Below are 13,111 nucleotides of genomic sequence, written 5' to 3' on the forward strand. Positions count from 1 at the left end.
CATGTAGCAGTCACTCATTGAATATTGTTGTAAACGATGCCGCTATGTCTTCTAAATATGCTGTTTCCGTGTTTTCGACTGTGAAAAGCTTATATGACGTCTTCTCGTCCTCCTTTCGACGTTGGGATGTCTTGAAAAAGTATCTGCCTAACCTGTCGCTGAAGCTACTGAGCGATACTAGGTGGGGAAGTCGCATCGATGCACTTACTTCCTTGAGGTTTCAAATTGGAGGCGTTTATGATGCACTGGTTCAGATATCATAAGAATTCAATGGAATGACCGCTCACGAAGCAACGTCACTTGCGAATAAATAAAAAATTACACATTTCTGACTTCTCTGGTAATCTGGTATGACGTTCTGCTTCTCATCAGTGTAGTCAGTAAGACCCTCCAGACCATTGACATAAATGTTTCTGAGGCCGTGGAAATGCTTGAAAAAACGAAAGCAGATTTTGAGACCAGCAGAACAGAGGAAAAGTTTGTATCTTTCTTGACTGATTCCAAAGAATTTCCTACAGAATTAGAGCTAGAAGATCTAACGTTACCACATGAGTCAAGCGACATTGATGCACTGGAGTTGAGGGAAGAACTAAAAGTGCTTTCGACGTTGCTGAAACCTGGAATAGGTCCAAAAGAGACTCTGAAGTTTATAGGAAGGCATAATTTTTGCCCCAATGTTGCTCTGAGAATTCTCCTAACACTCCCAGTGACAGTTGCGAGTGGAGAGAGGAGTTTCTCAAAACTGAAATTGATAAAGACATACCTCCGATCAACGACGAGCCAACCTCGTTTGAATGATCTTGCAACAATATCGATTGAGCATGAGCTTGCGGAGGACTTAAATTACACAGATCTTGTGAAAGAGCTTGCACAAGCAAAAGCCAGGAAGGTTCGATTTGTCTAGTTTTTTTTTTTAATTTTATATTATGATCAGTGTCTTAGTTATTTACTGTGTTGTTTCTTATTTTGTTCAACATTAAATAGTTATTGTAAATATTATTGTTCAAACCAAATTATCGTTAAATTGTAAATATATTTTGTTTTCCGTTGAATACATTATCTGTCCACAACCACTGAAAAATGTTTATTTACGTTAAAAGTAAGTTCACGCCGCGAGGGATTAGCCGAGATGTCTCAGGCGCTGCAGTCATGGACTGTGCGGCTGGTCCTGGCGGAGGTTCGAGTCCTCCCTCGGGCATGGGTGTGTGTGTTTGTCCTTACTGTAATTTAGGTTAAGTAGTGTGTAAGCTTTGGGGCAGATGACCTTAGCAGTTAAGTTCCATAAGATTTCACACACATTTGAACATTTTTGTAAATTCACAAGGCTTATTAAAATTAGCTAGATTTCTTCAATCAAGTTTGACTCCATTTTTGAGCTGGTGCCCAGCGATTGTTTTGTACAAATCTGTAGAGAATGTCACAAACCAGTCGCAATTTTTGTTTTTATTTTCCAGATCTACATAGATTTCGGGCTTAGTGTGGCTATTCTCATTGCTTTGAGTTATGTTTATATCTATACCGTCACGCTGAACGTAACAGTCAACATGACAGTTTAGATGTAAGCACATATTAAAAGCTTTGAGACTGGCCACTCAGTGGCCGAAACCTAGGTAGATCTGAAAAGTAAAAACAAAAATTGCGATTAATTGCTGACATTTCCTACAGATTTGTTTAAATAAAATTCTAAACGTTTTGTAAAAAAAATAAAAACAGGGGGCAATTTAGCAGCTCGCACGGGACGGCACTTTGGCTTGCGCTGGCCCTGCATACACCCTATGGAGAGCGCACTGATGCTTTGAGGCCTAAAGACGTTAACAAATCCTCAGTAGCTAACCAAATGTATCTGAACAGAGGCACACGAAATGACATACAAAACGGTCTAATAAAAGTCTACACAGAAGATACTGCTAGAAAACGATATCTGCTATAAAAACTAAAAATACTGTTGCACACACAAACATTTTCTGAAAACATGTTAAATGAATAAATTAAGTATAGTAGCCATAGATTTTTTTGGAATGTCAAAAGCAAATATTATTTTCCTAAAGCCGCAAAAATATATTAATTAGAACTTTAAAAACAGATGGTTACGTCTTAATCTGCAAATTGAACTGCCTGAACAAAAAAGTGAAGTATCCTGAAGGGGAAGAGAAATCACTCGTTGGTATAACGAAGTGCTCTTTCTGGCTTGGATACCTGCACAGATTTGGTTGGGAAAGGTGTATCTTCTTCTGAGGCAACCTGGACTACAACTGTTCTAACTGGTTCTTGGTATACCGGATTCTGGCACAGGGATAGTGTTGTCGACGAATTTGGTCTCACACAAGTTCTGCTTGGGACAGGTCAGGGAGTACCTCAACATCACTCAGTCACTTCGCAGAGACACATGACATGTGCAGAGAGCAACATGCTGTTAAAAATGGCATCAAGGTACTGTAGCATGAGAGACAAGACATTAGGAAGCTGGATGTTGATGGCGTACTGTTGCATTGACCTGAAATCATGACACCCAGAGTAACACCACTCTGCCCCTCCAAAATATTGCAAGAATGGGACTTCTACCACAGGTCGTCGTCACACTCGCCAACAGGTGTAATCTGTAGTAATGTAGAACAGAAATTCAGCATTGAGCACAGTGGGGTGACATTCATCAGCAGTCCATCTTTCCTAGTCATGGCACCAATCCAAACACAGCCGTTTGTGTTGTCATGTTAACAACAGCATACACATGGGACATATTACCCTAACCCAGCTGCAGCTAGTCTCTGACCATTGGTGTGGGTTGGGGATGACACAGATTGTTGTAGAGGCTTTATCAGTTGACCTCAGATGCCAGGTGCTGAGGTTTACTGGTTATGGTGTGCCTGGCCCAAATTACGGAGATCATCCCTTGTGGCAGTTAGACGTGATTGACCTTGACAACAGGTATTCCTGCCCTCACGTTTGCATGCTTTACAACATCAGATCACTGTCATAACCAAATGCTCCAGAAATCTGGATATTGCATGATTTGATCAACCAGACAAATGGAGGCCCACACTGTCTCTGTCGCGTATTGAAAATGCTCTCTCACTTATGTATACACCGTCTCTGTGTCACAGTGATCACACATCGGCTGATGCGGTTCACACTCCTTAAGTAACCTATGAGGCCTGGTAGTGACACTTAACACAAACAATACTTCTGCACTGCGGTGGGCATTCTGTCTGTGACAGAGAATTACAACTCTAGCGATTTACTTACTCACAGATGGCATGTATGAGTACATAGTTTCATTAACACTTTACCATATCTTCTGCGTGCTTCTCTTTTTTGTCAAGCAGTGTAATTCGTTTTACAAATGACATCTATTCATAAATAACAATGTAATATCTTTTTCATTTTTAAAATAAAAAGATCAGTTTATCTGTGGAAATTTTATGGCATTTGGACATTTTTTGACATGTTTGAATTTTGTTTACAAACGTACTGTGAGAGGATATGTGTATATATGTATGTAAATATGTCTGTAAATCTCACAGTAAAAACGATGCAACTGTTGCTGGAAACAGTAAGCAACTTATCATTTTTGTCTTAGTTTTATTAAAATTGTAACCACTGTGTAATATACCGAAGTACTCTTAAGAGTACCAACACTAACTTGTTTTCAAAAACTGAGATAGACTGAACAGTCACCTGAAGTTAACACATCAGGGCTTTAAATATACAGCAAACAGGAAAATAAAAATTATGAGTTGTGAGTCACTGTAGTTTAATCATACAGCGAGTAAACACATGCAATATTCGTTCAATGACAAAATGGTTTCCTCAAGAAAATAACAGCACATAATTTTTATTACCTGTAATATAAGTTTACAATTAATTAACTATGTGTTTTAATTTCTCCTACATTGGTATTGTTTAAAATGAGATGTCGAATGTGCTGCAATCTCAAAGGATTTGGCAATAATGAAAGTATAATGTACTAAAAATGTATGAACACTTTTTTATAATTAAGATATTTCTCATTTAGAGAACAAGATGTAACTGTAAATAATATTTTATTTATAATTTCATTTCTATGTTTTGTATACATATATCTATGTATGTATGTACTGATACACTTTTAAATGATAATTTCATTCTGCATTTGGGTGCATATTCTGTTAACTTGGTAGCCATTAACCAATGAATGGAAACGATCTTCATACTTAAATTTGTTTCTTTGTGTTGACTCTCAAATAAACCTTGTTGTTCCCAGGATCATATAATATTACTGTTATATAATTTGGTTTATGAAGATTTAATCAGTACTTTTTCCAGTCAAAAATATTTATACATTAAATGAGACTATGTTGCATCAAGTATAAAGTAGAAGAGAATCTGACGATGAGTACCAGTAACTAAATGCTATTGGTGCAGTAGTCTTCATCGCTACCACATAATCTAAATTTATAAACATGGGATGTATCGGCAAATAAGTGAGCTCACAAACACAAACATACAACAGGGTGCTGTTGTCAAACCCTGTTGTAAACTGGCTCATTCGCTACTGGAAGGGTTCGCTGTATTGCACTCTTGACATGAGAAGCATGTCCTTCGTATGTGGAAGAGAAATTGATGATGAGTACTTGAAACATTGTCTGTGCCATGGTCTACTGTACAGCACACACTGTCTCCACCATGTTGTAGTGTGAACACTTTTGAAAGTGGTCAAGTGTTGAAACTTGCTTTACATTCAAATTGCACATTTCCAGACATGGGTACCCTACCCAGACTTTGTCTACTAAGTCCTCTCTACAACCACCAGAACCCAGTAATACCGATTATGAAACACCATGTATACTGAATGAAAGCACAATCCGAACTAAAGGACAGGTTTCATTCTCTGAAACAACAAAGCAGGGAACAGTATCCGAGATTCTTGATATTGTTCGATGGACTCCCTCTTTGTTGGAAACGAATATTTGAAGGATGTTATACTGGCTGAAATTTTATCTTTGTTACCACAGCACTTCTTTTAGTATGAACCTCTAAATACTGTGTAACGAAATGAATGCTGAACAAAAAGTTTTCGGGTTTCCATCAGCGCCAAATGGTTAAAACTACACGAGCTTTGGGCCGAATACTCCTTGTCCATTTTCAAGTAGTAAGACTGTCAGTGGAGTACCGGTACGTTCCTTATATACACTAGCTGCCGACTGTGAGGTCACATGTGCTCGCGGCCTGGCCATATTTAGGCATACGTTGACTCATCGTTCGATGTGACCGCTTCAACCATGCGATGACTGGATCACACGCTATGCTGAGCCGTAGGCCACTGTATCGAGTCAACTGGTGATGGTTGGAGAGACGACACCACAGTTATACTTTGCATAAGCCAGTTATGTTAATCACTGATGCATCGTATATATGGATCGTAATATCCCCTCCAGCATCAACTAAGGTCTGAAGATGCTTCATTGAAGCGCCAAACAGGTTTTTTTTTGTTTTTTTTTTTTAGTCGTCAGTCTTTTGACGCGGCCCACACAAATTCCTCCCCTGTGCCAACCTTATAATAATCTCAGTGTAGCACTTGCAACCTATGTCTCCAATTATTTCCTGGATGTATTCCAATCTCTGTCTCCCTTTACAGTATTCGCATCTACAATTCCCTCTAGCAACATGGAAGTCATTCTGTCATGTCTTGACAGATGTCCTATCGCCCTTTCCTTTCTCCTTGTCAGTGTTTTCCACATATTCCTTTCCTCTCCGATTTTGTATAGAAGCTCCTCATTCCCAACCTTATCAGTCCACCTAATTTTCAACATTCATCTGTAGCACCACATCCCAGATGCTTCGATTCTCTTCTGTTCCGGTTTTCCCTTAGTCCATGTTTTACTACCCATGCAACACTGTGCTCCAAACTTACATTCTCAGGAATTTCTTCCTCAAATTAAGGTCTATGTTTGATGCTAGTAGACTTCTCTTGGTCAGAAGTACCCTTTGTTCCAGGGCTAGTCTGCTTTTGATGTCCTCCATGCTGTATCTGTTATTGGTTATTTTGCTGCCTAGGTAGCAGAATTCCTTAACTTCACCTACTTCATGACCATCAGTCCTGATCTTAAGTTTCTCGCTGTTTATATTGCCGCTACTTCTTATTACTTTTGTCTTTATTCGATTTACTCTTAACCCATATTCTGTACTCATAAGACAGTTCATTACATTCAGCAGCTCATATAAATTTTCTTCACTTTCACTCAGGACAGAAATATCATCACCGAATCGTATATTTGATAACCTTTGAACTTGAATTTTAATCCCACCCCTGAACCTTTCTTTTATTTCCATCATTGCTTCTTCGATGTACAAATCGAACAGTAGGGGAGAAGGACTACATCTATGTCTTACACCCTTTTTAATCCCAGCACTTCTTTCTTGGTCGTCAACTCTTATTATTCCCTCTTGGCTCTTGTACACATTGTATATTACCCCTCTCTTCCTATAGCTTACCCCTATTTTTCTCATAATTTCGAACATCTTGCACCACTTTACATTGTCGATCGCTTTTTCCACATCGACAAACCCTATGAACGTTTCTTAACTTTTGTTTAGTCTTGCCTCCATTATCAACTTCAATGTCAGAATCGCCTCTCTGGGCCTTTACCTTTCCTAAAGCCAAACTGATCGTCATCTAACACATCCTCAATTTTCTTTTCTATTCTTCTGTATATTATTCTTGTCAGTCGGTAGCTACACACTAAATGACATCCTAAGGACGGCTGTAGGTGTTTCGTTTTCTTACAATAGTGAATGGCCTTAGTCCCCCAGACCTCCACAAGAATGGACATACAAAAGCTTGAAGTATCGGATTAGGGTGTTATAAGTGATTTTTATTTCAATGGCTTCTTTAATAACACAGTCCATGAAGCCGCTAGAGTGAGCCACGATGGTTTTTCATCATATTTTATCCAGCTCAGCTAAAGTTGATTTCTCAGAGTATCGTAGGTGATAAAACCTCTCCTGTTCCTTACTGCCTTCTTCTACAGTGAGTACTGTTTGTCCACTGCAAACTGGCCACATTCGCAAGGTATCTTGTAGACGCCAGGTGTTCTGAGACCTGCTGCGTCTTTAACTGGTTCAGTAACGGATTTTTGTCGAAGGCCTGGAGATCGAATTTATCTTGTGTGTTTTCAGCAGACGACTTGTCTTTCCAGACAAAGAGCCACAGAACGGTAAGAAAATAAGTTTTTTTCCCTGTTCCTCGCCGGTAGTCTTATTGTGGCTCTTGCTTGAAATCACTTCATTTATTAGATGAAGGTTATAGGCATTGTTCCTGAAGATCTTGCGTAGATTGCTCAGCTCATTAGGTATGTTATCAGCGTCTCATATATTTCTTGCACGATGCAGCAATGTTTGCTACACAATGCGCTTCTTCGCCGGGTGACGATGGCTGATGGAGTGTAAGTGCAGATCAGTGTGGATGGGATTTCTGTAAACGCTGAAGCCAAGGCATCCACTTCGTCCATTCGAGGACGTCGAGAACGGGCAGTTCATTGTCGTTTTCTGCATCCATAGTGAATTGGATGTTGCAGCCTAAACAGAGATGGTGGCCTGCAGCTGAGAACGGCGTGGGATACAGTGATCCCATGGCTGAAGTCAATCGGATCGCTGAGTCAACGTATGCCCATATATGGTAACGCCGTGAGTACCAGTGACGTCACCGCCGACAGCTAGTCAATGCATCGTGTTCGGAAACTCCTGTTATAGATTTCTAGGACTTGTAGATGAGAGTGTTTAGAACTGAAACCCATGTCCAGGAACATACCTTTTCAGTAGTACAGCCATTTGAAAAGATGTTGGTAACAAAACCAATTTTACAATGAAATATGGACGTGAAAATCACCATAAGTGTGTAACTAAGTGGCAAAACTATCACCACAGCATAACTGTAATAATGGTGCTTCATCTTTATGTAAGTACAGATATATTTTCGTCAAATGTTGCCTTACCACTTACAATTGTCCCACTTTTATCTGTGTAGTCACCAGCAAACAATATTTGTGTACTTGTACAGTGATCTCCCACAGTACAAACATGTACATGAACGTATAAATACCTGAAGATGGGCGCAAGCCCGAAACCGGACGTTGACAAATAAATAACCTTTTATTGTGACTGGTAGCTGATATTTTTCTACACCCAATAAAGGAACACTCGAGTTCGACAGCATCCACTATGGATAAAATTCACTTTTATAAGTAACTGATTAGATTGACCCAGTGACCCAGTACAACACCTGATTTAAAATTGCACTCATTAATAGCCAAAGAAATTGTTCATGTACTCGTTGATGAGTTCTCCTCAACGTGATGCAGTATGGCTTTTTCCAGTTTGGGTGTGTGGCATCTCCTTGGAGCACCACAGTCACATCTGCCGATGGTGAGGGTACCTTTTCTCGAAGCCGTAATTACGGCGAAAATGGTAAGTAATGGGGTTGGACATTGTGGAGAACAATCTCAATAAGGTCGTCGAGCAGCTCTTCCATTACAGTGAGCTACGCCATTCAGAGCGATCATGTTGGTATATTCTGCAAACGTTTACTCAACTGTGTTACTCTAAAACTGACAGTATGTGAATGAGGCTTCAACCAGGTGAGGCAGGTGGATAGACGTAAAAAGACATCAACCGATCTGATGTAACCACCCCCAACCATGCCTACCCTTTTGCATACCTGTCTAGCAAACATGTTTTCAAACGACAGTAGTAGGAAAATGGTATGTTTCCATACATGGTTTCCCATTCAAAACATTGTGTACTCTCTCCCCTCTACGACTCCTAGAAGTTTGTAATAGGAATTTCTGAACACTTTGTATAAGGGTCAGACCAGCAGCACACAGGCAGTCATATTACTTGACAATGAACAAGGAGCGCTTGGCCGAAAACTCGTGTAATTTTAATGACTTGAAGTCCAGAAAACCTGAGAACTTTCAACTGAATATTATCATCATAAGACTCTGCAGTCTTACAAAATGAAACTTATTTAAGACAGAAACTTTATTCTTTCTGAATGTACTGGTACTTCGGAAACCTTCCTAGATCAGCAGCTCCCATGCTGATGACCTCGCTGCTGAAAGCCCTATGAATACCGCCATCATCAACACCTGCCTCTGAACCGAGTTAGAAAGACCAGGTAGGTGACCCACCAGAGAGAAAGCCGGCAGGTTGCGGTCGACCGTGACGTACCTAGAATATGTGCGACCAACCGCATCAGCGCTCCCAGCAGGTGACCTCGTCCCATTGTATATTATGCCGTCCGCTTCGTTCTGGTGGCTGATAGCTGCGATTATCTCATACAAGATGCAGGTAAACCCAGAAATCGAATAAGTGAGGGCGAAAGCTACTCTCATTCCAAAGTGATCCTCCAGAACTTCCACAACCCGGTGTAGTAAAAGATGTGCCCTTCGCAGGTCGTAGGTATTGCCTCATGTACTATCTGTAAACCTGACAGACCAAGCAGTGTAGCCTCCGTATATGAGCTGCTTTGTGTCACTACTGTCTGAAGAAAAGCACTATTCAGTGCTTTGAAACCAGTCTACAGTTCTAACGCGAGCACGACAAACTGCAGAGTTACTAGAGGATCGAGTATTACAAGTAATACACACATCATATTCTCGTTACAGGAATGAAGTCGCACATTGCAGCAGCATACTATGTAGAGCAATATGTACAGTTATGCTCTAAAACCATCTGTTTTGCTGCTTATGTCTCTGGGTAGCCAGACCATTACATAGTTTGATGGAATGAAGCATAAACAGAAATGCTCCACTCCCTCTTTCCTGTTCATAGCAAGTTCACAAATTATTTTAAGTGTTCCAATCAATGACATGGTTTTGAAAACTAATGTGTTTGAAAGGGATGTGTGATAATGGAATGGGCTGAAGATTAATAAATGGGACGCAGATATAATTATTGCCAACAAAAAATATCTGAAGGGCTGATAGCTTTCCTCCATTGTCATTTATTGACTTCTATACTATAGTAAGTATGCTGAGGAAGCACTTCTAACGGCGTAATTTAAAACACTTGCCATATCATGTGCACAAACATTGTCGCAAAGAAAGTGGAAAGTTTCCTTAATAGTGTAATCGTTTATGACGATGTTTACGACGATGGGAATAATGAAGCTACCGTAACGCCTCTTGCTTCTTGCACAGTTGTAAACTGTTGTAATAATCCTTCTTAGTTACTTTCAATTAATTGTTCTTTCTCTGAACAGAGGAACTTGCTATACAGTCCACTACATTTCTTTACAAGACAGTCATAAGGTACGACAATTGACATTAAGCCAAACAACATCCCGCTTTTCAATTGAACCGGAACAGAACATCGTTACTTGCCTTTCTCGTTTCAAAACGAACATTTTTCGACTAAAGAAAACATAGTATAACACTACATTGTATCGGAAACAAGAATATGTCAAATGCAAAGATCTTAAAATACTGAACACCTCTGGACTTAAATTATTTAACAACAATGATCATTCCGATAAAAGCATTTATTACTTCACTATTCTTTACATTATGTAGAGTCCAATTCAAATGTTACTAGTTCGGATGCAAAATAACAAAATATATCGCCAGAAGTTTAGATTAATAGACATTTTATTCGTAAACACATTAACTCTGATAATTAATGACAGTGTCTCACATAAAGAAAGAAAAAATTACCCATATTACTCTGTAGGATTAGTGAAAATAGACTGCCTGAAGTAATGAGCCATGATGAATGAAGTTTTTTTTATCTACAACTACTAAAGTTTTAGTCATTAAGTTTCCCATAAAACCAGGACTCTCAACAAGTTAAAAAATGGGTGTCCATTACCAGTGGACTCCAAAATTTAGCAAGCTGTTGACTTCTCAAAACAATGCCCAAATCAGCGCCTTTACTGACATTCGACAATGCAAAAATCTCCTGAGACCTCAAATCCTAGCATAGAAGCCATCCATAAAAAATATAGTAAGCTGGCTATCCTTAAAAAATGCTCGACTCCTGCCCAAATACTCTCATACTGAAACTTATCATCTCTGGTGTAAAAATTTTCTGTATCTTCTTTGAAAGCAGTCAGCGTCACTTAGCGATAGATCATAAACATCTTAGGGTCAATTTCGATCCAGCAACTTGCCACCAGAGGAAGCTACTAAATGCATCCAACACTAGATTCTTTTCCTAAGTAGTTAGCAAGCAGTAACAAGTGCAATACATCCAAGATTACAACACATACCTGCAGGCGCTCTATCACACTTACCTGAAGACCATGGGTGGAGTGAAGACGTCTAGGAGGTCACACCTCTCTTTTACAACCTACCTTTGATAGGAAATGGCGTGGCTTAAGTGTCAGCCACAGATCAGTTTCCAAGAGCAACCATCTCCTGGGTGGTTGCAGTGCTAAGCATTTATTACGCAATCGGCTAACTCGATTGTGTAAAGTGAGAATGGATAATAATGGATCATGCTTCACTATGCCAATTCACGTTGAGCCTATTTCTAGACGATTGTAGTGAAGAACAGTGACGCTACATTGTGTCTACTAATTAGGTATAACTGGAGATGTCAAGGAAGTAGTCCACATCTGTAGCAGATGTATTGCTTGTGTGGGTACTATTACCAATACTTTTACTAAAGATCGATATTAGCTTCTCTGTTCTGGTGTCTGTGGTACTTCGATATGTTAGAAAAATTTGCAGTTTACGGTTTCATGCCAACTGCTTGGGAATCCAAAGAAAACTACCTACTCTTTCGAGACATCGGAGTTAGTCAATCAGTCACTAACGTTCAAGAGAGATAATGAAGCTGTGGCCTGGAAGCAATGACAAAGCGTTAATTTAGAAGGATATGTATACTGCTGGCGAGGAAAAAATAGTACACCTGGTAACATGACGTCGATTTTGATTCGGTTAGTACTCCATGGCGGCCTCAACCCTACTTTCAGTCACTTACACTGAAATATTTAATAGGATTACGGTAACTAAAATACTGAGTAGTGCCACTACATAACTATCTCCTCGCAGTAATTTATGTACAAGACATTCAGAATGATGTCTCTGGCACCAATGACTCTCCCATTCAATATCTAGCACAGTGAAGCCTCTGTGAAGTGTTTTGACACTTCAGCCCCTGACGCAGGTTGTCAATAAAAGCATGGGATTACCGTGTTTGACCCATCTTAACGCACGTCGCATACAGCTTCAGTAAAAAGTATCATTTTCTTGTTGACAAACGGTAGTTGTTTCAGATTGACGCTAGCCATTCATTTACTCCTCATATTTGCACCGATACAGTATCGCAGTGGCTCAAAACGTAACGCGTTCAACCTCATTGTACCAACTGAATGTTCTGACTGTGAAAATGTATGTTTTTGCATATGTTTTTACGGCAGTTCCCGATAAACTTTACCTGACCTTGTTCCATTATTAATTCGCCAGGACAACAGATCTGCAAAGAATTTGTTTTCATTTACTCTTCTCGTAATTGTACCTGTCAGTGCAGTGTACACTAACTCTAATAAGATAAGGGCCACTCGGATAACAGAAAATTGAGTTACCCATTATATCACACTGCCCACCTTCATTCGAGTTCGCTTTAAGCCCCCTTTATAGAGTATGTCAGACTATGGTTAACTTGAGTGAACGACTCATTAAAATGATTGAATTTTACTTACGTAACTGCAGCTGTAGTTTATCATTACTTCGGATGATTTCCAGCTACTGATAGCTTGACTTTAGAGAGAGCAAATTTACTTTTCCCAGAAGTCAAGAAATCCAGCAAGGTCTTTTGTAGTTCTGATTTGGTAGATTACTGTGCGAATGTTGACTGTTGCCTGAACTTGATTGGATAAATGTCACATAAATCTCCATAAACATTTCCAATGATTCTACATTTATTTACTTTCCTTTTTTACTGTATCTGCGCAAAGAGGAGAATTTAACATTTCAGTAAGTTATAAGAAAACCGTACGACATGCAAAAGGAGTGTTACTCACTACCTGCTTCACAAAGAATTTTAGTTTACTGAAATGAAAAACAGTAGCATCCGAAGAAATCACTGTTTTGAAATGGTTCCTACAGACAAAACGTTAAGCAAGATACAAGAA

General features: G+C 39.5%; 1 protein-coding gene across 1 annotated transcript; it reads left to right on the forward strand.

Annotated features, from left to right (window-relative positions):
- Nucleotides 1-427: 427 nt before the first annotated feature.
- LOC126235449 (uncharacterized) lies at nt 428-904 on the forward strand. The gene has a single exon (XM_049944172.1). It carries the CDS (start codon nt 428-430, stop codon nt 902-904), a length of 477 nt encoding a protein of 158 aa, XP_049800129.1.
- Nucleotides 905-13,111: the final 12,207 nt, after the last annotated feature.

The sequence above is a fragment of the Schistocerca nitens genome, chromosome 2 (genome assembly GCF_023898315.1).
Source record: "Schistocerca nitens isolate TAMUIC-IGC-003100 chromosome 2, iqSchNite1.1, whole genome shotgun sequence".
NCBI classification, from domain to species: Eukaryota; Metazoa; Arthropoda; class Insecta; order Orthoptera; family Acrididae; genus Schistocerca; species Schistocerca nitens.

Bases quoted from the DNA above. Each gene is read 5' to 3' on its own strand.
- LOC126235449 (XM_049944172.1), top strand. From the start codon at position 428: ATGCTTGAAAAAACGAAAGCAGATTTTGAGACCAGCAGAACAGAGGAA.